The 26,267-nt window shown below is 40.2% G+C and overlaps 1 protein-coding gene and 1 pseudogene across 5 annotated transcripts in view; both read right to left on the bottom strand.

The window, feature by feature from the left end:
• The window catches only part of ECPAS (Ecm29 proteasome adaptor and scaffold), a 123,498-nt gene that overhangs the window by 83,068 nt on the left and 14,163 nt on the right, over positions 1 to 26,267 (bottom strand). For all 5 annotated transcript variants that reach the window (XM_066256533.1, XM_066256531.1, XM_066256532.1 and 2 more), the window contains one exon: positions 7,511 to 7,641. In XM_066256533.1, coding sequence (XP_066112630.1) covers positions 7,511 to 7,641 — 131 coding nt within the window. The remainder of the gene's footprint in view (positions 1 to 7,510; positions 7,642 to 26,267) is intronic.
• On the bottom strand, positions 10,328 to 11,465 carry LOC136323676 (phosphatidylinositol-glycan biosynthesis class W protein-like; annotated as a pseudogene).

Genomic DNA, 26,267 nt, shown 5'->3' with positions numbered 1-26,267 from the left:
TGTTTTGCCCCTTGAACTCTTCACCCCAAATCAGGCCCTCCATTATAGACACGATATTTCCCTGAGGAGGGGAGAGGAGGGAAAGAGAAGAAAGAAAAAAAGGGGGAAATAATAAATTATTACTGTTTTTTTTTTGTGGGGTGTTTTACCTTTTTTTTTTTTTTTTTTTTTACTCTTTATTAATTCTAATTAGTGCTATCAACAAGACCACCCTCAGATGCCAATAAGAAAGAGGAAATCGAATATTATGGATACAAAAGAAAGAGAGGTAACACAAATAGATGTGGAAAAATCTATGAAGAAAAGACTTAACATATTGGAAGCCTTGGAGCTAAATGACAGAGAATTTAAAATAGAAATCTTAAAAATACTCAGAGATATACAAGAAAACACAGAAAGGCAATATAGGGAGATCAGAAAACAACTCAATGAACACAAAGAATATATTACCAAGGAAATTGAAACTATTAAAACAAATCAAACAGAAATGAAAAACTCAATTCACGAGCTGAAAAACGAGGTAACAAGCTTAGCTAACAGAACAGCCCAGATTGAGGATAGGATTAGTGAAATAGAAGACAAACAACTTGAGGCACAACAGAGAGAAGAAGAAAGAGACTCAAAAATAATAAAAAACGAGAAAGCCCTACAGGAATTGTCTGACTCCATCAGAAAGAATAACATAAGAATAATAGGTATATCAGAGGGAGAAGAGAAAGAAAATGGAATGGAGAATATACTCAAACAAATAATAGACGAGAACTTCCCAAGCCTGTGGAAAGAACTAAAGCCTCAAATTCAAGAAGCAAACAGAACACCGAGTTTTCTTAACCCCAACAAACCCACTCCAAGGCACATCATAATAAAGATGACACAAACCAATGACAAAGAAAAAATTCTCAAGGCAGCCAGGGAAAAGAAGAGTACAACATATAAAGGAAGGCCTATTAGATTATCATCAGATTTCTCAGCAGAAACTCTACAAGCTAGAAGAGAGTGGACCCCAATATTTAAAGCCCTGAAAGAGAGGAACTTTCAGCCAAGAATACTATACCCATCAAAGCTATCCTTCAAGTATGAAGGAGATATAAAAACATTCACAAATACAGAAAAGATGAGAGAATTTATCAACAGAAAGCCCCCACTCCAGGAAATACTAAGGGGGGTTTTCCAACCAGATTCAAAGAACAAAAGAAAACAACACCACAAGTAACAGCTCCACCAAGAACACAATAAAACCAAACTTAAACTGTGACAACAAAGGAAAAAAAGGGGGGAGAGGATGGAGATTAACAGTAGCAAAGGATGATGAAGTGCAGAAATACTTATAAGATAGGGTACTACAATGAATATGGTAGGTACCCTTTTCATTACTTAATGGTAACCACCCTTGAAAAAACCACCACAAAAACACTTGACTTAAAAAAGGTAGCAACAGAGGAAAGAAGTATGGAACACAAACAAACAAAAACAAATGATAGAAAAACAAAAGAGAAGAATCAAACTAGATACAAAACTAACAGAAAGCAATTTATAAAATGGCAGTAGGGAACCCACAAGTGTCAATAATTACACTAAATGTAAATGGATTAAACTTACCAATAAAAAGACACAGAGTAGCAGAATGGATTAAAAAAGAAAATCCAACTATATGCTGCCTACAAGAAACACATCTAAGCAACAAGGATAAAAACAAATTCAAAGTGAAAGGCTGGAAAACAATACTCCAAGCAAACAACACCCAAAAAAAAGCAGGCGTAGCAATACTCATATCTAATAATGCTGACTACAAGACAGAAAAAGTACTCAGAGACAAAAATGGTCATTTCATAATGATTAAGGGGAAGTTGAATCGAGAAGACATAACAATCCTTAATATATATGCACCAAACCAAGGAGCACCAAAATATATAAGACAGCTACTTATTGACCTTAAAACAAAAACTAACAAAAATACAATCATACTTGGAGACCTCAATACACCGCTGACGGCTCTAGATCGGTCATCCAAACAGAGAATCAATAAAGATATAGTGGCCTTAAACGAAATACTAGGAACACCTGGATATGATAGACATCTACAAGACACTTCATCCCAAAGCGACAGAGTATACATTTTTCTCTAGTGTACATGGAACATTCTCAAGAATTGACCATATGTTGAGCCACAAAGACAATATCAGCAAATTTAGAAAAACTGAAATTGTACCAAGCATATTTTCTGATCATAAAGCCTTGAAACTAGAATTCAACTGCAAAAAAGAGGGGGAAAAAACCCACAAAAATGTGGAAACTAAACAACATACTTCTAAAAAATGAATGGGTCAAAGAAGAAATAAGCGCAGAGATCAAAAGATATATACAGACAAATGAAAATGAAAATACGACATATCAGAATCTCTGGGATGCAGCAAAAGCAGTAATAAGAGGAAAGTTCATATCACTTCAGGCCTATATGAACAAACAAGAGAGAGCCGAAGTAAACCACTTAACTTCACACCTTAAGGAACTAGAAAAAGAAGAACAAAGACAACCCAAAACCAGCCGAAGAAAGGAGATAATAAAAATCAGAGCAGAAATAAATGAAATAGAGAACAGAAAAACTATAGAAAAAATCAATAAAACAAGGAGCTGGTTCTTTGAAAAGATCAACAAAATTGACAAACCCTTGGCAAGACTCACCAAGGAAAAAAGACACAGGACTCAAATAAATAAAATCCAAAATGAAAGAGGAGAGATCACCACAGACATCATAGATATACAAAGAATTATTGTAGAATACTATGAAAAATTATATGCCACCAAATATAACAATCTAGAAGAAATGGATAAATTCCTAGAACAATACAACCTTCCTAGACTGAGTCATGAAGAAGCAGAAAGCCTAAACAGACCAATCAACAGGGAGGAAATAGAAAAAACTATTAAAAACCTCCCCAAAAATAAAAGTCCAGGCCCAGACGGTTATACTAGTGAATTCTATCAAACATTCAAAGAAGACTTGGTTCCTATTTTACTCAAAGTCTTCCAAAAAATTGAAGAAGAAGCAATACTTCCAAACACATTTTATGAGGCCAACATAACCCTCATACCAAAACCTGGCAAGGATGGCACAAAGAAAGAAAACTACAGACCAATATCTCTAATGAATACAGATGCTAAAATACTAAACAAAATACTGGCAAACCGAATACAACAACATATTAAAAAAATAATACATCATGATCAAGTGGGATTCATCCCAGAATCTCAAGGACATACGCAAAACGGTTAACGTAATACACCATATCAACAAAACAAAGAACAAAAACCACATGATCTTATCAATAGATGCAGAAAAGGCTTTTGATAAAATACAACACAATTTTATGTTTAAGACTCTCAACAAAATGGGTATAGAAGGAAAATATCTCAACATGATAAAGGCCATATATGATAAACCATCAGCCAACATCATATTAAACGGCATAAAACTGAGGACTTTCTACCTTAAATCAGGAACAAGACAGGGTTGTCCACTCTCTCCACTCTTATTTAACGTGGTGCTAGAAGTTCTGGCCAGAGCAATCAGACAAGACAAAGAAATAAAAGGCATCCATATCGGAAAAGAAGAAGTAAAGCTATCACTTCTTGCTGATGATATGATCCTATACATCGAAAACCCAAAGGACTCCACAAAAAGATTATTAGAAACAATAAACCAATACAGTAAGGTCGCAGGATACAAAATTAACATACAAAAGTCCATAGCCTTTCTATATGCCAACAATGAAATATTAGAAAACAAACTCAAAAAAATAATCCCCTTCACGATTGCAACAAAAAAATAAAATACCTAGGAATAAACATAACAAAGAATGTAAAGGACCTATATAATGAAAATTACAAAGCATTGTTAAGGGAAATCAAAAAAGATACAATGAGATGGAAAAATATTCCTTGTTCTTGGATAGGAAGAATAAATATAATCAAAATGGCCATATTACCCAAAGCAATATACAAATTTAATGCAATTCCCATCAAAATCCCTATGAGATTTTTTAAAGAAATGGAACAAAAAATCATCAGATTTATATGGAACTATAAAAAACCCCGAATAGCCAAAACAATCCTAAGGAAAAAGAATGAAGCTGGGGGCATTACAATACCTGACTTTAAACTATATTATAGGGCCACGATAATCAAAACAGCATGGTATTGGCAGAAAAATAGACACTCAGACCAATGGAACAGAATAGAAAGCCCAGAAATAAAACCACATATATATGGTCAAATAATCTTTGATAAAGGGGCCAACAACATACAATGGAGAAAAGAAAGCCTCTTCAACAAATGGTGTTGGGAAAACTGGAAAGCCACATGCAAAAGAATGAAACTCGACTATAGCCTGTCCCCGTGTACTAAAATTAATTCAAAATGGATCAAAGACCTAAATATAAGACCTGAAACAATAAAGTACATAGAAGAAGACATAGGTACTAAAATCATGGACCTGGGTTTTAAAGAACATTTTATGAACTTGACTCCAATGGCAAGAGAAGTGAAGGCAAAGATAAATGAATGGGACTACATCAGAATTAAAAGTTTTTGCTCAGCAAGAGAAACTGATATAAAAATAAACAGACAGCCAACTAAATGGGAAATGATATTTTCAAACAACAGCTCAGATAAGGGCCTAATATCCAAAATTTACAAAGAACTCATAAAACTCAACAACAAACAAACAAACAATCCCATAAAAAAATGGGAAGAGGACATGAACAGACACTTCTCCCAGGAAGAGATACAAATGGCCAACAGATATATGAAAAGATGCTCAGCTTCATTAGTTATTAGAGAAATGCAAATCAAAACTACAATGAGATACCACCTCACCCCTGTTAGATTAGCTATTATCAACAAGACGGGTAATAGCAAATGTTGGAGAGGCTGTGGAGAAAAAGGAACCCTCATTCACTGTTGGTGGGACTGTAAAGTAGTACAACCATTATGGAGGAAAGTATGGTGGTTCCTCAAAAAACTGCAAATAGAACTACCTTATGACCCAGCAATCTCTCTACTGGGTATATACCCCAAAACCTCAGAAACATTGATACGTGAAGACACATGTAGCCCCATGTTCATTGCAGCACTGTTCACAGTGGCCAAGACATGGAAACAACCAAAAAGCCCTTCAATAGAAGACTGGATAAAGAAGATGTGGCACATATACACTATGGAATACTACTCAGCCATAAGAAATGATGACATCAGATCATTTACAGCAAAATGGTGGGATTTTGATAACATTATAAGGAGTGAAATAAGTAAATCAGAAAAAAACAAGAACTACATGATTCCATACATTGGTGGAACATAAAAATGAGACTAAGAGATATGGACAAGAGTGTGGTGGTTACCAGGGGTGGGGGGAGGGAGGACATGGGAGGGAGGGAGGGAGAGAGTTAGGGGGAGGGGGAGGGGCACCGAGAACTAAATAGAGGGTGGCGGAGGACAATCTGACTTTGGGCGAGGGGTACGCAACATAATTTAATGACAAAATAACCTAGACATGTTTTCTTTGAATATATGTACCCTGATTTATTAATGTCATCCCATTACCATTAATAAAAATTTATTTAAAAAAAAAAAAAGAATGGCTCTGGTTGAAACAGAGTGACAACCCAGATGGGCAGAGCATCGCCCCCTGGTGGGCATGCCGGGTGCATCCCGGTCAGGCGCATGCGGGAGTCTGTCTATCTGCCTCCCGGTTTCCAACTTCAGAAAAATACAAAAAAAAAAAAAAAAAAGAATATTCCAAACAATTTTCCAAAGTGGCAACAGTATTAATTTATACTTCTACCAACAGTTTATAAGATCTCCAGTCGCTCTACATCCTTGTCAACATTCACAGCAGTTACTCTTTTATTTTTAGCTATTCCAATGAGTCTGAATACACAAGTCTTTATTTTCCTTAAAATAGAAAATATACTCTAATGATATATCAGTAGAAACCTAATCTTTTATTTCTCTTTCACTCAATTTATCCAAAAATCCCAAACTATTTACAGGATATCCTGGTTAAATTTAACCTGCATTATGAAATTGATAGACCTCAGAATTATATAATTGAGAGTAAATACAAATTAATTCTTATTTCACTGATTTTAAAATTTCACATGATGAAATTATTGAGAGATGAGCTTTCAAATCCCTGCCCAGCCGAATCTCAGTCTCTGTTCCCCAGTGCTTGCCTTCTCATCACTCTTCCTCTCGGTCCAGTGCATCAGTGTGGCCTCCTTCAACTCCCTGAAGGCTTCACGCTCTGTGTCCGCTCAGGACCACTGCAAGGGCCATCTCGGCCTGTAAAGTCTCCCTCACCTCTCTGCCTGGTTACTTCCTACACACACAAACACAGGTCTCCCTTATGCCCCACCAATATCTTCTTTCATAGAACCCAGTTCCATCTTAGCACTTATAACAATATATAACTAGATAATATATCCCTGATTGTTTAATACAGGTCTTTCCAACTAGATGTTTCTTTCATTCACTAACATATCCCTAACACCTGGCATACATAGAAGGCATTCAATAAATATCTGCCAAATGAATGATGAGACTGATGAAACTAAATAAATATGCAACAACCGAATTTGTGTAGAGCCTTTTATACCTTGCTATGCTGAGGGTAATACAAGGCAATAGAAGAGTTTTAAATAGAATGTTGACATTATCAAATACATATTTATTTCAGCAAAGCCCTATTAACACAGGCATGTCAAATATATAACAAGAATGCCCAATTCCTTCCTGCAAACATAACAGGCATTCTTAAAAACACTCTTTCCCCAATGAACTCAAATCAGGATAGATACCAGAATCCCTCTCAGGGCAGACCTCCAGGAAGCCATAGCCAATCAATCAGAGTAGCCCATGGGATGAAACCTGATGACAGCTCAAAGGCCCCGAGGTCTAGTATAACCAGAAGACTAATGAACTATTTAAAAATGAAGGGGGCAGATGCTCCATGAAAACATTTAGGTTAAAGAAGAAAATCTTCATGTGACAATTACCCAACTTTTGGTAACAGGCCTTCACAGAATCTTAAAACAAGAGCTATACAACACCATGCTTTCAAAAAATTTTATTTCGCTTATTTTTAATTAAAGTTATATTCACAGTTAGCCAATAATTAAAGAATATTTTTGCCCCACAACCACCTGACCTTTATATTAGAATCAAAGGCATAGACTTTAGATCAAGCCTCCATACATTCCAGAAAAATTATCTCAATTATATCATCTGGCACTGATGCCAAGTGTACACAGTTGGCACTAAATGCAGCTGTGCTAAGCATGCAAAAGCTACTTTTAAATCATGTAAGCTGGTCCTAGGCTTACTCTCCAGTTTGAAAGACCATAATTAGGATCATGAACCTAGATTTCAATGGTGGAAACAGAAAATTTATTTCATAACATCTATCCATTCATTCACCATTTAACTCCCCTAACTGTCCCAATGTGCTTACCTTCTTGCGTACCCCTTCTTGGGTGCTAGACAGTTTGAGCAGAACAGGAGGAAGGAATTTAGATATAATATTCTGTAACTGTTCATCTGTTTCAGCATGGCCAAGTCGTAAAAAGACCCGTTCAAGCTGATCTATAATACAAAAAGAAAAAAAGGAGAATTTAGCAAACCTAAACAACCAAAATTAATTGTTTTTATAGCTTAATCCTTTTATTTAATGCTGACCCTTCAGTCAGAACTTTAACCATAGCTAGCCTTATATGTAGATGATTCTGACACAGCTATGGAACAACACTAAAAAGAGTTACTAGCTAATTACATTGTCTTACAACTGTCTGGGTCATTTAATATCTAGAAGACAAAAAAAAAATGAAACCAAGAATAACAAAATTCTCTCCTACATGCATACAGTTATCCCATTTTCCTAAAGGATTTCGATACTAAAAAGGATATAAAATTTTTGAAGAAATCTTCTCGATCTATCTAGCAGAGCAAGGCAGGAGAACTTTTTTTTTTTCTTTTTTGGTATTTTTCCTGTTAGAAGCTGGGAAGCAGTCAGACTCCTGCATGAGCCTAGGATCCACCAGCATGCCCATCTGGGGCATTGCTCCATTACAACCTGAGCCATTCTAGCGCCTAAGGTGGAAGCAATGGAGCCATTTTCAGTGCCTGGGCCAACTTTGCTCCAAAGGAGCCTTGGCTGCAGGAGGAGAAGAGAGACATAGAAAAGAGAGGGGAATGGGTGGAGAAGCAAATGGGCGCTTCTCCTGTGTGCCCTGACCGGGAATCAAACCTGGGACTTCCAAACACCAGGCCGACACTCTACCACTGAGCCAACTGGCCAGGGCGAGGCAAGAGAACTTTAATCAGACACCAGAGACAATATATATTTGGTGATAACATCTTTTTTTTCCATAATTCACACTACATTTTAATATAAATATTGTAAAATACAGACAATAAAAAAATACATAATGCTATAAGGTGATATAAGATAGAAAGTAAAAACCCTCCTCTCCACCTTCCAATCTTCCGGTGTCACAACTATAACACAAGTTTCTTTAAAATACTGAGATGTAATACTCTAACAAGTCATGGGGCATTGGTTTGTTTTTCGTGGTACGGAGAGATACATTAAAATATGAAGCCTCACTACTGCTATAGAGAAGAAATGAAACTCTTAATCTTATAATATAGTTAACACTGGATTGCCAGGAGCCCATTTTTCCCACTTAATATTTATTCTTCCTCATTAATAGCTCAAATACATATTCAACCCCTATTATCACCAAAACTTTAGTCTTATCTTGCAAGTGTAGTGTATATATAATAAACAGTTGGTAAATATATAGAGATTGCACACAAATAAGGCCCACAAGGTACTGCTGTGCAATGTATCTACCAAAAGGCTGATTAGGCCAGTTGTTATATTTGACAGCAAGAAAAAAAATCAACTGGTTTCTGTTTATAGCTGTGATTAAACAAAGACTGGGTTTCTCTAGGCTTTAGGGCAGGGGTCCCCAAACTTTTTATACAGGGGGCCAGTTCACTGTCCCTCAGACCATTGGAGGGCCAGACTATAAAAAAACCATGAACAAATCCTTATGCACACTGCACATATCTTATTTTAAAGTAAGAAAACAAAATGGGAACAAATACAATATTTAAAATAAAGAACAAGTAAATTTAAATCAACAAGCTGACCAGTATTTCAGTGGGAACTATGCTCCTGTCACTGACCACCAATGAAAGAGGTGCCCCTTCCGGAAGTGCAGCGGGGGCCGGATAAATGGCCTCAGGGGGCCGAATGCGGCCGCGGGCCGTAGTTTGGGGACCCCTGCTTTAGGGCCTAGAGATTCTGAATGCTTTTTATTTGTAGCAGAAGAATGGTTAAGTTTTTGAGACCACGGTACTGGTGCCCCTTGAATTAGAAATTTGGCAAAACTTGAAATTATATCACCCACTAATAAACTACTAAAAGATCAGGCGAGAAGCAACTATCCAAATACAAAAGGCCATTCTCCAAGATACTACTTTGGCATTTACCTGAACTATGTAAAGGGATACAAAGATGCTAATAGCCATCAATAGATTACAATATGCTACTTCTATCCAGTCTTTGATATATGATCTTTTTTTATTTTTTTTTATTATTTTTTTTTTTTACAGAGACAGAGAGTCAGAGTCAGAGAGAGGGACAGATAGGGACAGACAGGAACGGAGAGAGATGAGAGGCATCAATCATCAGTTTTTCGTTGCAACACCTTAGTTGTTCATTAATTGCTTTCTCATATGTGCCTTGACTGTGGGGCTACAGCAGACCAAGTAACCCCTTGCTCAAGCCAGCGACCTTGGGTCCAAGCTGGTGAGCTTTGCTCAAACCAGATGAGCCCGTGCTCAAGCTGGCGATCTCGGGGTCTCGAACCTGGTCCTCCACATCCCAGTCTGATGCTCTATTCATTGCACCACCGCCTGATCAGGCAATATGTGATCTTTTTTTTTTTTTTTTTTTTTTTTTTTTTGTACTTTTCTGAAGCTGGAAACGGGGAGACAGTCAGACAGACTCCCGCATGCGCCCGACCAGGATCCATCCGGCACGCCCACCAGGGGGCGACATTCTGCCCACCAGGGGGTGACGCTCTGCCCCTCTGGGGTATCGCTCTGTTGCAATCAGAGCCACTCTAGCACCTGGGGCAGAGGCCAAGGAGCCATCCCCAGCGCCCGGGCCATCTTTGCTCCAATGAAGCCTCGGCTGCAGGAGGGGAAGAGAAAGACAGAGAGGAAGGAGAGGGGGAGGGGTAGAGAAGCAGATGGGCGCTTCTCCTGTGTGCCCTGGCCGGGAATCGAACCCAGGACTTCTGCATGCCAGGCCGACACTCTACCACTGAGCCAACCGGCCAGGGCCTGTGTGATCTTTTTTTTAAAGCACATATGACCCTGCTTGCACATCAACCATGTATATTACTACATTCCAAGGTAGACACTGTTCCTTGTGCCACTGCCATTATTAGTGCCACACAAAATGAACCTTTTCAGTGGAATAAAGTCAAGGGCTAGCTGGTATAATACAGTAATGCTGACAGCCACAATTAGGATTTATTGGGGGGGAGGGGTCAAAAGCAGTGATGTTTTCAATTTTACAACTATTAAGGTAAAGAAAAAGTCCCAGTGAACTCCATACTCAGTTAAATGTTCCTGAAAGCCTATGGATTTTATAATAATTAATCGTCCTATTCCTAAAGTTCAATCACTTTGTAAAATAATAACATCTGGACCCTTCCATACATTTTCTCCTAGTCTCTGACAAACCACTGCAGTCCCAAATACAAAGCCTACTACTCCAAAAACCATTGCTCCTGTCCCACAGAGCTCAGTTTTGGCAAATATTCTGGGAAAAAGTGGGAAGTCCACAGCCAAAATGGCAACAGCAGTAAATGTACTGTTAATTACATGGAAACAGGAGATGACTAGAATGTATTCTGATTCCAGACTAATTTTTAAGATTTTCAAGGATTTTCTGGACAGCATTTTGGCATAGCAAGTTCTCTGGCAGTGTATCTGATAGACTAGCCCTGTCCTAAAGATAACAGTGAGGTGCTCAAGAAAGATAAATGAAGACAAAATGGTCAAAGTGTCACCAGGGGAACTATTAGGAAAACAAAGTCAATGAAGAATCGAGTCCTCCAAGTATGTGAGGAACACAAGTGCTGTATGTCAACGATCAGGAGCCCTCTGCACAGGATACAGAGCATAGGCAGGCACAAGCCCTGGGGAACTTCCAGCACGCTAGTTCCATTGTGGTTACTGACAAAAGCTTCCTCATCTGCTTCTGAGGCATGTTTCCTTCTTCCTCCCCTGCTCCAGGCTGGTCTCAGTGCCCCTGGCAGAGGTCCATCTACATTGGTCAGGACACCCAGCTCCCACTGTACCCGGGGAGCCCACGCCAGTAATATCATCTTATTGAAGTTTCTGTGATAAACTATGGAACGATCAACCAGAACAATGCAGGGCAGGGGAGGAAGGTGAGAGTGAGAGAGGAGCCTACCCATTGCAAATGACTGGCTATTTAATTTTAAGGAATTATTGTGAATATTTTAGGTGCTATAATGGTACTGTGGTGTTTATTTTTTAAAAGTTCTTACAAAAGTATCAGTGGTAATTAGGGAGGCTTCTAGGGGCCGAAAAATGTCCTGTATCTGATCTAGATGGTTTTCAGTTATATACATTTATAAAAATCCATCAAGGTTGGCCCTGGCAGGTTGGCTCAGTGGTAGAACACTGGGCAGCATGTGGATGTCCCAAGTTTGATTCCCAGTCAGGGAGCGCAGAAGAAGCAACCATCTGCTTCTCCACCTCTTCCCCCACCCCCTCCTCCTCCTCTCTTGTGCTCTGTCTCTCTTCCCCTCCCACAGCCATGGCTCAATTGGTTCGAGTACATCGGCGTGGGCACTAAAGATGGCTCTGTGGAGGCTCTACCTCGGGTACTAAAAATAGCTTGGTTGCAAGCACAGCCCCAGATGGGCAGAGCATCCACCTCAAGATGGAGGGTCATCAGGTAGATCCTGGTCAGGGCACAGGCAGGAGTCTGTCTATTTTCCCTCCTCTCACTTGGAAAAAAATTATTTAAATCCATCAGGCTCTACACTTTCACCCTTCCTACTATATCCATTATACTTCAATTTAAAAATTCATTTAAGCCTGACCAGGCGGTGGCGCAGTGGATAGAGTATTGGACTGGGATGCAGAGGACCCGGGTTCGAGACCCCGAGCTCGCCAGCTTGAGTGTAGGCTCATCTGGTTTGAGGAAAAGCCCACCAGCTTGAAACCCAAAGTCACTGGCTCCAGCAAGGGGTTACTCAGTCTGCTGAAGGCCCACAGTCAAGGCACATATGAGAAAGCAATCAACAACTAAAGTGCTGCAATGCGCAATGAAAAACTAATGATTGATGCTTCTCATCTCTCTCCGTTCCTGTCTGTCCCTGTCTATCCCTCTCTCTGACTCTGACTTACTCTGTCTCTGTAAAAAATAAATAAAAATTAAAAAAAAATTCATTTAAAAGAGCCCTTATTTCTCAGAGTTAAAGGCTGAAATATCTACAGGTAAAGTAATATAGTTACTGGGATTTTCATCAGATAACCAGGGATGTACTAAAAATTTACTAAGAGAGATTTCATCACAAAAAAAAAAAGTTAATGTGAAAAGATGTGTTAATTAGCTTGACTATAGTAATCATTTCACTGTGTGTATATATAGCACTATCATTGTGTTATACTCTTTAAGTATATGCAATTTTTATTTTTAAAATACATAAATAAATAAAGTCATGGCTCCATTTAGGTCCTCATAAAAAAAATAATCAGGGCTATTGGGATGAGGGATGAAGCAATCATATAATGAAACCAAGGTCGGCTGCTAATTAATAACTGTTCAAGTGGTGTGATAATGAGAATTTGTACCTTGCACACGCTTGAAATTTTCCATCATTTTTTAATGTATGTGTATCTCCTCAGGAAGTCCCAAAGCAAGACACTCTAGAAGCAACAAGTACGCCCAAAACACAGATTTTGGTTTTTAAATGCCATTCTCCAAGAAAAGGAACCAGGCTCTCTGAAAAATATGCCTGAGTCTACGTCTGAGACCAGGAAAAAATAAAATAAGTAAATAAATAAATAAACCACAATGACCCTGAAGCATCTCGTAGTGCCAGAAAGAACACGGACCTGGACAAAGCAAAGGGAGACAGGAATCGCCTCGGAAGGGGGCCACTATGTCCACAGCTGGAACAATTTGAAGAACAAAATAAATAACATAGTATTAGATTGTAACCCAAAGGGTTAAAAAATCTAAATGACTCCATACTGATTTAAATACATTATGAAAAAGAGACAAATCTTTCTTATAGAATTCCAAATAAGATATGTAGATAGTAGATACTTCTTCTACAGGAGACAGAATTTAATTCTTTCCTCCACACCTCCTTCAGGGTAGGCTAGATTTAGTGACTTGCTTCCAAAGAATAGAATAGGGAAAGAAGAAAATGACTTTATAGTGGAGAAACCTGATACATACTACCTTAAAATGATGAAAGTTATCACTGTCATGTGGATATCATGACCCCTGATACGTTACCAACAGCACATTTCACCTCTGGTATTCTTTCCAAAACCCTTAACGTCCACCTAATCATGAGTAAAACAACAGAAAAACCCAAACTGCTCAAGATTTTCAAGATCATGAGAAACTAAGAAACTGTCACAGACCAGAGGAGACTAGGGAGACAATGATAACTGAATGCAGGGTGGTTCCCTGGGTTGCGCCCTAGAAAAGGAAGAGAAATTAATTGGAAAAAAAGTGGTGAAATCCAAATACAATCCCAAGTTTATCTTTTAAACTGTATTATAAAGGAAGAAAGAATAAGGAAGAAAGGGAGGAAAGGCAGGCAGGCAGGCTGACTCTGAGATTATCAGACCAAATGATTCTATTTGTTCTTAGGAACATTTAACTCAATTCACACTGTGAAAGTTACAGGTAAGGAGGCGCTGCCAAAGATCACAGGGAGCAGGATTTTAGCTACAGAAACTGTACAGAAATTGTTCTGTGGAAGAAGGCAGAAAGTTAAATTCCTCGTAACAACCCTATCTAAAGAATCTAGGCCAAAGGCTTAAAAATCCCAGTGATATCTGGTCCCTTTCATTTTCTTTTTTTTTTTTTTTTACAGAGACAGAGAGTCAGAGAGAGGGACAGATAGGGGCAGACAGGAACAGAGAGAGATGAGAAGCATCAATCATTAGTTTTTCGTTACGACACCTTAGTTGTTCATTGATTGCTTTCTCATATGTGCCTTGACCATGGGGCTACAGCAGACCGAGTGACCCCTTGCTCAAGCCAGCGACCTTGGGTTCAAGCTGGTGAGCTTTGCTCAAACCAGATAAGCCTGCGCTCAAGCTGGCAACCTCGGGGTCTCGAACCTGGGTCCTCTGCATCCCAGTCTGAGGCTCTATCCACTGCGCCACTGCCTGGTCAGGCTGGTTCCTTTCATTTTTATAAAATCATCTGGGTGCTTCCTATGTATCCTCAGCATAGTACCTAACACTTTGCACTCTCCCTCACTAGAAAGAGACACAATATAATTATATGATCAGAATGTGGGAATGCCTGATAGGGCACCAAACATCATGTGGGGTCCTCCTAAAACAGACTGAGCACACCTGAGGATGAGGAAGTGTCAAAGCCACCCACACACTCTGAAGAGGGTCGATTTAACTGTTGCATCATTTTTTGAACATATCTATACTTTAAAAGCTAACTGCCTGACCTGTGGTGGCGCAGTGGATAAAGCGTCGACCTGGAAATGCTGAAGTCGCTGGTTCGAAACCCTGGGCTTGCCTGGTCAAGGCACATATGGGAGTTGATGCTTCCAGCTCCTCCCCCCTGTCTCTCTCTCCTCTCTCTCTCTGTCTCTCTCTCTGTCTCTCTCTCTCTCTCTCTCTCTCCCCCTCTCTCCTCTCTAAAATGAATAAAATAAAATTAAAATTTAAAAAAAAAAAAAAAAGCTAACTGCCTGGGCAGTGGCAAAGTGGATGGAGCATCGAACTGAAACGTGGAGGACCCAGGTTCGAGACCCCAAGGTAGCCAGCTTGAGCGCGGGCTCATCTGATTTGAGTAAGGCTCATCAGCGTGAGCCCAAGGTCGCTGGCTTAAGCAAGGGGTAACTCAATCTGATGTAGCTCCCGGTCAAGGCACATATGAGAAAGCAATCAATGAACAACTAAGGAGCCACAACGAAGAATTGATGCTTTTCATCTCTCTCCCTTCCTGCCTGTCTGTCCCTATCTAGCCCACTCTCTCTGTCACACACACACAATAAAGGTAACTAATTATGTTCAAACTTTATAAAAAGAAATGTAAATAAATAAATAAGTAATAATAAATAAATAAATTTTTTAATGTAAATAAATGCAGATATAATTAATCAACTACTAAATTTTTCAGTCTGTCAAAATTTAGCAAAATAAAAAGCAGAGATTCAGCAACAGTATGATCCCTAAATTCTGTTATTAGAGACATAAAAAGAATTTGTACCCTATACCTTTACCCTCAACCCTGGAAACACAACCTCTTTTTTTTTTTTTTTGTATTTTTCTGAAGCTGGAAACGGGGAGAGACAGTCAGACTGACTCCCGCATGCGCCCGACAGGGATCCACCCAGCATGCCCACCAGGGGCGACGCTCTGCCCACCAGGGGGGCGATGCTCTGCCCCTCCGGGGCGTCGCTCTGCCGCGACCAGAGCCACTCCAGCGCCTGGGGCAGAGGCCAAGGAGCCCTCCCCAGCGCCCGGGCCATCTTTGCTCCAATGGAGCCTTGGCTGCGGGAGGGGAAGAGAGAGACAGAGAGGAAGGAGGGGGGGTGGAGAAGCAAATAGGCGCTTCTCCTATGTGCCCTGGCCGGGAATCGAACCCGGGTCCCCCCGCACGCCAGGCCGACGCTCTACCGCTGAGCCAACCGGCCAGGGCCACAACCTCTTAAAAATATCAATCCAAGGCCCTGGCTGACTGGCTCAGTGGTAGAGCATAGGCCTGGTGTGTGGAAGTCCCGGGTTTCAATTCCCAGTCGGGGCACACAGGAGAAGTGCCCATCTGCTTATCTACCCTTCCTCCTCCCTTTCCTCTCTGTTTCTCTCTTCCCCTCCTGCAGTCAAGGCTCCATTGGAGCAAAGTTGGCCCGGGCGCTGAGGACAGCTCCATAGCTTCCACCTCAGGCACTAGAATGGCTCCAGCCAGAGCGGAGCAATGCCCCAGAGGTGCAGAGCATCGCCCCCTGGTGGGCATGCCAGCTGTATTATCTCAGTCAAGTGCATGTGGGAGTCTGTCTGACTGCTTCCCTGCTTCTAACTTCGGAAAAATACAAAATAAAATAAAATAGCAATCCAAACTAGGCCTAGATCCCCAAAAGTGTCTACTGAGCAACAAACAAGAAGGCATGTAGCCAAAACTTCTGAAAACACAAAAGGAATCTAAAACTCAAGTTCACCTTTCACAAAAGCTCAGTTTTTAGTTGAAAGAAATGAGATTTTTCCAGGTCATTGCAAACAGTACTTAAGAGAAGCAAATTCCATCCTCTCCACAATATGATGCTATCTTATTCAATCTCATATCAAATTAATTTCATTTATGAGAAAATTAAAGACATTGCCTTAACCTAAGATAATCACTGTTAAATGTGGGGAGTATAATCTGAACTGTTATTTTTTCCTATTCCTACACAAACATTACTGTAACCTAAAAACTGGAATAGAACACATATGGTTCTACAGTTTTGTTTTTAGTTACACAAATCCTTTATTGAGAACCCTTAAAGCAATACGAGCTCAGAACATTTGATTTTTGAATGCTGTTTATCTCAAATAACCCCACCCACCCTGTGGGTTCTAAGACAGTACCTGTAATCAGAGACATCCATATTTTTGCTATAAACATAAGGGTGCTCACACTGAGTGGAATCATCAAAACTTACAAAGAATTTTATATCCAAATGAATTACACTAAAAAGTGTTTTAAAAAAAAGTGTTTGAATATATATAAAATCTTAAATATCTTTCTTTTTTTTTTTTATCGTATTGATTTGAGAGAGAGGAATGGAGAGAGAAACAAGAACAAAGGTTTGTTCCTGTATGTGCCCTGCCTGGGGATCAAATCGGCAACCTCTGTGCTTCAGAATGAGGCTCTAACCAACAGAGCTGTATGGCCAGGACTTAAATATCTTTCCATAGCACTTTATAAAGGTGATTGAGCACAGCTACATAGCAACCTTGTGTACAGAAGTAGTACAATTTATTTCACCAACCCCCTGTTTGTGTTATTACCAGTTTTATACTACTACAAATAATGTATTAAAGCCTAGGTCAGCAAACCTTGGCTCGCGAACCACATGCGGCTCTTTGGCCACTTGAGTGTGGCTCTTCCACAAAATACCACGAGTGGGCGCTACCTCAATAAGGAATGTACCTACCTATATAGTTCAAGTATAAAAAATTTGGCTCTCAAAAGAAATTTCAATCGTTGTACTGTTGATATTTGGCTCTGTTGACTAATGAGTTTGCCAACCACTGCGACTAAAGCACATCCTTAGCCATGTGTATCTGTGTTCTTGTACAGGTTTCTATAAGCTAAAACTCTAAATTGGAATTGCTGAGCCAAAGGGCAGACATATCAGACTTTGGGAAAATGCCCTCAAAAAGACTGTGCTAATTTATACCACCAGCAGTATATGTAAATACCAGTTTCCGTATCCTCACTCCTACACTGTGTAATCAATCTTACAAAGACTATAATCATTATCAGCTGAATATGATAGGTCAAAAAAGATCACACTGTTTTTACTTTATATCTATTTTATTACTGAGGGAAAATATATTTTCAAATATTTATTGGTCATTTGAACTAATATCTTCTTCAGCAAACTACTCAACATTCCTTTGATTGTAAAAGCTTCTATACAGGATGGAGCAATAGTAGGCTCACAGTTGTTCATATGGAAAATATTACATTAATAAATAATACCAGGCATGATCAGACATGACAGTGAATAGAGTGTCAGCCTGAGACACTGAAGACCCAGGCTCAAAACCCCAAGGTTGCTGGCTTGAGCACAGGCTCACCAACTTGAGTGCTGGGTCACTGGCCTGAGTATGGGATCATAGATATGACCCCATGGTTGCTGGATTGAAGCCCAAGGTCCCTGGCTTGAACAAGAGGTCACTGGCTCGGCTGGAGCCCCCAGGTCACTAAAACAATAAATAAATAATACAAGAATAAACCCTGTTTCACGTACTCACAACTGTAATCCTACTTATGCCTCACTCTGTATATTGAAAAATCTCTTTTCATTAGTACATTACAAATACTTTCTTCCTAGTATGCCTTTTGACTCTATAGCACTTTCTTTTCATATCTACGTTTTTAAAATATAAATTTATCATTCCTTCCTTTAATGGCTTCTGAGTTTCTAGTCATGGTTAAAAATGCCTGTTTTCACTCTAAGATTGTAAAACATATTATATTCTGCAGAAAAGAGTTAACACAGAAAGCCTGAGACTGCTCCCCTTAGAAGTCTATACTTGCCAAAGCTGGCCCTTGGTTGACGTGTGGAAACCTGCATTTTAGGAGGGTTCCCATCAATTGAAAACTGATCAGGGTGACTCTCTGTGTCCAAACTGTTTATATACAAACAATACGGTTTATGTTGAACATCTGCTTTCCTTCAGGAAATTTGGAATTTTGGTACGTGTTAGGCAAAAAGTGCCAACGTGATCAGCATCAGATAAAAATGCTCAGCAAACACTGAGTATCTCTGACAGACAACATACCACACGTGTTGTCAAAACTCACTGCTGGAGGAATTAGTAAGCACGTCCTGTGGGACTCACTGGGAGAGGACTCTAGAAAGCTGGCGTCTGGTTTCTTCCCCCTGCATCAACTCCCCGTGGGCCCTTCCCCTCGCTGATTCTGCTTTGTGTCCTCTGCCCATCACCACTCTTCACCCTGAGTACAAATGTACACCGAGCGCTGTGAACCCTCCCAGCAAACCACTGAGCCTGGGCGTGGTCTTAGAGACCTCTCACATACATATTTATCTGTGTTTCCCTCTAGCTCCTATGATTTTGCTTTCTGCATTCAAGTCTAATCCAGCTAGAATTTGGGGGGGGGGCACGTGGAAGAGTGTAGGAAACCTAGGCTTTTGTTTTTAAATCTTTTCCATTGTGAAACTTAAAATTTAGAAAAATATACAAAACCTAAATATAGTTAAATGAATTAGTATAAACACCTATGTAACTACCACCTAAGTCAAGAAAAAAAAATTATTTTGAAACTTGTACAAAAAAAAAAGATTTCAACTAGACTCAGAGTTGGAGAGTCTGAAGACTGTTCAACATAAAAAGCAAGGCGAGGCCTGGCCAGGCGGTGGTGCAGTGGATAGAGCATCAGACTGGGATGCGGAGAACCCAGGTTCGAAACCCCAAGGTCGCCAGCTTAAATATAAGTTCACCGGCTTGAGCGTGGGGTCGCTGGCTTGTGCGTGGGATCTTAGACATGACTGTATGGAATCTGGTTTGAGCAACGGGTAACTCGCTCTGCTGTAGCCCCCCCTCCACCCACCATCAAGGCACATATGAGAAAGCAATCAACTTGCAAATCAGATGCCACAAGGAAGAACTGATGCTTCTCATCGCTCTCCTATCTGTCTGTCCCTATCTCTCTTTCTGTCTGTCACAAAAAAAACAAATTTAATTAAAAAATAAAATAAGGCCCTGGCCGGTTGGCTCAGCGGTAGAGCGTCGGCCTAGCGTACGGAGGACCCGGGTTCGATTCCCGGCCAGGGCACACAGGAGAGGCGCCCATTTGCTTCTCCACCCCTCCGCCGCACCTTCCTCTCTGTCTCTCTCTTCCCCTCCCGCAGCCAAGGCTCCAATGGAGCAAAGATGGCCCAGGCGCTGGGGATGGCTCTGTGGCCTCTGCCCCAGGCGCTAGAGTGGCTCTGGTCGCAACATGATGACGCCCTGGAGGGGCAGAGCATCGCCCTCTGGTGGGCAGAGCATCACCCCTGGTGGGCGTGCTGGGTGGATCCCGGTCGGGTGCATGCGGGAGTCTGTCTGACTGTCTCTCCCTGTTTCCAGCTTCAGAAAAATGAAAAAAATAAAATAAAATAAAATAAAATAAAATAAAAAGCACGGTGAGTTTTCAAGGACTCACCTAAGGTCACAGAGATAATTAGCAGTGGAGCACGAAATAGAATGGGGTCTTCTGACCTTCAGTCTAAAATCCTTGCCTAGGCCCTGACCAGGTAGTTCTGTTGGTTAGAGTGTCATCCTGATATACCAAGGTTGCAGATTCAAACTCTTGTCACAGCACATACAGGAAACAACCAATGAATGTATAAATAAGTGGAATAACATATCGATGTCTCTCTCTCTCTCCATTCCTCTCTCCCCAAACTCAATAAATTTTAAAAATAAATATATAAAAATCCTTGTCTATAATATGCAACTGTCAACATATAGGGAACTATGCTACATATACTATAAGCAGCTACATTTGAGAGAATCACCAAAAGGACAAAAGAATTTGTCTCATTCAGGTGTATTATTTATGACAAAACAAAAATAAATTCAAAGGTCAGAACATTACAGAAAGATGGTTATTGCAAATAAGAAGCTACCACCAAATGTGTCAACTTGCAGGTCACCTTACCTCCTCTCAATTCTCCCTGCTTGCCTAATTCTGCAATCCTCAGGGCCCAGCACCCTCCTGCTTTCACTGTGGACCACCACCTCCCCCGTCTAGATCACTCATGCACTCAGGCCAGTATTTACTGAAACCCTCCTATGTATCAGAGCTTGGTGGTCATGGGTATAGTGAAGAAGGAAGAGGCAAGCACGTTGTGCAGGTTTATCACACACGTATGTGGTCACTGCACACTGAAAAAGGATGATATCTGAATAAGCAAGCAGTTCAGAGATGAGCCCCATATACTAAATATAACACATAAAAAGATGCTCAAGCCTGACCTGTGGTGGCGCAGTGGATAAAGCGTCAACCTGGAACGCTGAGGTTGCCGGTTCAAAACCCTGGGCTTACCTGGTCAAGGCACATATGGGAGTTGATGCTTCCTGCTCCTCCCCCCTTCTCTCTCTCTCTCTCTCTCTCTCTCTCTCTCCTCTCTATAATGATTAAATAAAATCTTAAAAAAAAAAAAAGATGCTCAAAGAGTCTGATCAGTAATATGCAAAATTAACACAAGATAGAATTTCACACCCTTCACAGAACTAATAGTACCAAATGTTGGCCAAAAAAAATATGGAAACAAAACAAGAAGTACTTGAGTTCATGCTGACAGGTGTACCTGATGCAATCTCTGAAGAACAAGTTTTTGGTCAAGTTGAAGAGACACATACTCCTCAACCTGGCGATTCTACAGCAGGTAACACACCCGAAAACAGTGCTTTCAAAGTAACCTAGCAGTACAATGTTTGTCACAGGCAGCAAAGAGATAAGGGATACTTCTTCCTTCATTGCAAAAGTCTTGCTAGGGTAAGAAATGTTAAATAAATTCACAATGAGAGTTGATTTACAAGAAGTAATTCTTCAGTCCCCAGACCACAATTCATGTATCATAGTCCTGGAGGAAAACTCTTCCAAGGGAGAGACAAGCAAAGAATACCTGTAAGAAACTGCTCACAGTCACAGGGTCAGTAAAAGAAAAAAAGAAAATAATTTTTAAAATGTAAATATCTATCAAAGATAAATGGTTGCTAAGATTACTCTCTATATTCTTCTTCATACTTGAAATATTTCATTATTTTAAAAAGAATATATACCATAATAATTGTTTTATGAAACAATGATATAAAAAGGGGAAAGAAAATATATCAATAAGTTTTCTCTATACTTTCATGTACTCTTCAAATATTCCTCAGTATAAATACATTTTTTTAATGAATATACAGACCACATATTTTTAAATATTTGCTTGCTTAAAACCAGGTTTGCTTGAAACATGTTTCAAAGATAAGGAAATAATTTAAATCACAAAATGTTAAAGCTTAAAAAGAACCTTAAAGAATACAGAAGAGCCTGACCAGGCGGTGGTGCAGTGGCTAGAGCATCAGACTGGGACACGGAGGACCCAGGCGTGAAACCCCGAGGTTGCCAGTTTGAGTGGGGCTCATCTGGTTTGAGCAAGGCTCACCAGCTTGAGGCCAAGGTCGCTGGCTTGAGCAAGGGATCACTAGGTCTGCTGTAGCCCCCTGGTCAAGGCACATATGAGAAAGCAATCTGGCCTGACCTGTGGTGGCGCAGTGGGATAAAGCGTCGACCTGGAACACTGAGGTCGCCGGTTCGAAACCTTGGGCTTGCCTGGTCAAGGCACATATGGGAGTTGATGCTTCCTGCTCCTCCCCCTTCTCTCTCTCTCTCTGTCTCTCTCTCTCACTCCTTTCTCTCTAAAAAAAAAAAAAAAAAAAAAAAAAAAATCAATCAATAAAATATTTAAAAAAAAAAAGAGAAAGCAATCGATGAACAACTAAGGTGCCGCAACAAAGAATTGATGCTTCTCATCTCTCTCCCTTCCTATCTGTCTGTCCCTATCCGTCTCTCTCTCTGTCTCTGTTACAAAAAAAAAAAAGAAAAAAAGAACACAGAAGAACACTCCTGGCCAGAGAGCTCAGTTGGTTAGAGCCTCGTCCCAAAATGTGAAGGTTGTGGGTTCGATCCCTAGTCAGGGCATCTACAGGAACAAAGTGATGTTTCTGTCTGTTTCTGTATATCTCTCTCTTTCCCTCTCTCTCTAAAATCAATTAATAGAAAAAAATTTTTAAAGAATACAGAATAGCCTGACCAGCGGTGACACAGTGGATAGAGCATCAATCTGGGATGCTGAAGTCCCAGGTCCGAAACCCCGAGGTCACAGGCTTAAGCACAGGGTTCATTCAGCTTGAATGTGGGTTCACCAGCTTGACCACGGGATCATCAACATGATCCCACGGTCACTGGCTTGAGCCCAAAGGTTGCTGGCTTGAAGCTCAAAGTCGCTGCTTGAGTCCAAGGTCACTGGCTTGAGCAAGGGATCACTGGCTCAACTGTAGCTTACCCCCACCCCCGCGGTCAAGGCACGTATGAGAAGCAATCAATGAACAACTAAAGTGACACATGTTTAAGTTGGTGCTTCTCATCTCTCTCTCTGTCTCTTGTCTCTGTCTCTCTCTCTCTAAAAAAAGAAAAATGAAAAATAAAGAATACAGAAGAAAAATAAGAACATTTACTGGAGGCAATGCAAAGTTGTATAGCCACTTTGGAAGACAGTTTGGAAGTTTATTACAAAATTAAACGTACTCATACCATACAATCCAGCAACTGGACTCTGGTATTTACCCAGAGGAGTTGAAAGCTTACGTCCACACAAAGAACTGCACATGGACATTTATAGCAGCTTTATTCATAATTGCCAACACTTTGAAGCAACCAAGATGTCCTTCAGTAGATGAGTCAATAAACTGATGCATGACAGTAGAATATTATTCAGTGCTAAAAAGAAATGAGTTATCAAGCCATGAAAAGCCATGAAAGGACCTTAAAGGTATATTATTACTAAGTATAAAAAGCCAACCTGAAAAGGCTATGTACTGTACATTTCCAACTCCATGACATTCTGGAAAGGCAGAACTACGAGGACAGTTAAAAGATCAGAGGTTGCCAAGGGTTGGGAGAAGGGAGGCATGAACAGCGGGAGCACAGAGGATTTTTAGGGCACTAAAAACACTTCCTCCGAGATAACGGTGGATGTATGTCATTATATATTTGTCCAAACAAACAGAATAGAAAACACCTAGAACAAACTATAATATAAACTATGAACCTTGGGTGATTACATACATGTACATTATGTCAATGTACATTTATTCTTGGTTAAAAAAAAAAAAAAACAAGTAGCATTCTGGTGAGTAATGTTGGTAACGCAGGAGACTATGCAATGGTGGGATGGGAGCAAGAGGTAATAGGAAATCTCTGTGCCTTCCTCACAATTGTGTTGTAAACCAAAAATGCTCAAAAAAAGTCTTTAAAATTGTTTAGTCTCACCTGACCAGGCAGTGGCGCAGTGGATAGATGGTCGGACTGGGATGTAGAGGACCCAGGTTCGAGACCCCAAGGTCGCCAGCTTGAGCGTGGGCTCATCTGGTTTGAGCAAAAGCTCACCAGCTTGTACCCAAGGTCGCTGGCTCCAGCAAGGGGCTACTCGGTCTGCTGAAGGCTCGCGGTCAAGGCACATATGAGAAAGCAATCAATGAACAACTAAGGTGTTGCAACACACAATGAAAAACTAATGATTGATGCTTCTCATCTCTCTCTGTTCCTGTCTGTCCTTGTCTATCCCTCTCTCTGACTCACTCTCTGTCTCTGTAAAACATTTAAATAAATAAATAAATAAATTCATTTTTAAAAAATTGTTTAGTCTCAAAGAAAACATCAAAAACACTGAGATTATTAAATCCCAAAACAAAACAAAAAAAATTCCAGATTAGATTATATCAACCATTACATTCATGTAGGGATAAAAACTACTAAAGATAAATATATTCACTTACTTTTCCATTAAATAATTATCTAATTCATTATTATTCACCTGTCTTTAGTGTCTCTATCCAAAGTGAAATAAAAGACCTTCTCTCCTTCCACCCTCCAATGAAGAATAACCAACAAAAGTGTAAGGATATCACCTGAGCAGGCGGTGGCGCAGTGGATAGAGCGTCGAACTAGGATACAGAGGACCCAGGTTCGAGACCCTGAAGTCACCAGCTTGAGCATGGGCTCATCTGGTTTGAGCAAAAAGCTCACCAGCTTGGACCCAAGGTTGCTGGCTTGAGCAAGGGGTTACCCAGTCTGCTCTAGAACCCGTCAAGGCACATATGAGAAAGCAATCAATGAACTAAAGTGCCACAAGGAAAAACTGGTGACCGATGCTTCTCATCTCTCTGTGTTCCTGTCTGTCTGTCTCTATCTATCCCCCTCTCTGACTCTGTCTCTGTAAAAAAAAAAAAAAAAAAAAAAAAAAGTAAGGACATCACTTCAGTGTTATCCACCTTTAGTCACTGATATTTCCAAAAACGGGTCATTATTCCTGAGAAATAAAACTGTGCACATAAATCACTCATTCTCCAGATCTCTCCAAAAAATACAACTTTAACTTCTAAGTTAAGGAGAAAAGGCTGCACTACTGGATTTTCACTCACATCATCACTAAAGGAAAAAAATAAAAAGCAATGAACCCTTTGAGTAGTACAGACGTTCATGTATGTCCTCGTGCCTCCTGACCATCCAGAGTAAAATAGATTTATTTTAAAAATGTGTAAGGCAACATTAAAAAAAAGGCAAATGTATGTTCTTCCTGTTTCCATAAATTGGTTATCACACAAACATGATTTTAAGTTAATAAAACTGGAACTAATTTCATCTTTTGGAAAAAACTCACTCCTGGGGGTCAGCAAGCATGAAAAAAACTTACTACTCAAAGGGTTAATCAGTTTCCTTAGAGGTGTCACTTTTTCAAGGAAACCTGAACAACAAAACACTCATTGGAGGCCCTGGCTGGGTAGCTCAGTTGGTTGGAGCATCATCCCTCTAACCTACACTGAGGTTGCGGGGTTTGATCCCCGGCCAGGGCACACACAAGACTCAACCAATGATGGCATGAATAGGTGGAACAACAAAATCGATGTTTCTCTCTTTCTCTCCCACTTCTGCTCTCTAAAAATCAATAAAAAATTTTTTAAAAACCATTCCATTCCTTGGAAAGTATGCAAGGAAAGCATACACTGCCAAAAAGAATTGACTGCGCCTGACCAGGCGGTGGCGCAGTGGATAGTGTCGGACTGGGATGCGGAGGACCCAGGTTCAAGACCCCAAGGTCGTCAGCTTGAGCCCGTGGTAAAGGCACATATGAGAAAGCAATCAATGAACAACTAAGGTGTCGCAACGAAAAACTAATGATTGATGCTTCTCATCTCTCTCCCTTCCTGTCTGTCTGTTCCTATCTATCCCTCTCTCTGACTCTCTCTCTCTCTGTGTGTCTCTGTAAAAAAAAAAAAATCAATAATATAAAATTAAAAAAAAAAAAAAAAAAAGAATGGACTGCACGGCAGCGCATATTCCCTGGTGGTGGAACAGCAGGGTTCTCTTTTTTGGTTTGTTCTATGTCATCACTAAT

The sequence above is a fragment of the Saccopteryx bilineata genome, chromosome 2 (genome assembly GCF_036850765.1).
Source record: "Saccopteryx bilineata isolate mSacBil1 chromosome 2, mSacBil1_pri_phased_curated, whole genome shotgun sequence".
Classification (NCBI taxonomy): domain Eukaryota; kingdom Metazoa; phylum Chordata; class Mammalia; order Chiroptera; family Emballonuridae; genus Saccopteryx; species Saccopteryx bilineata.
This window is presented reverse-complemented; position numbering and strand designations above follow the sequence as displayed.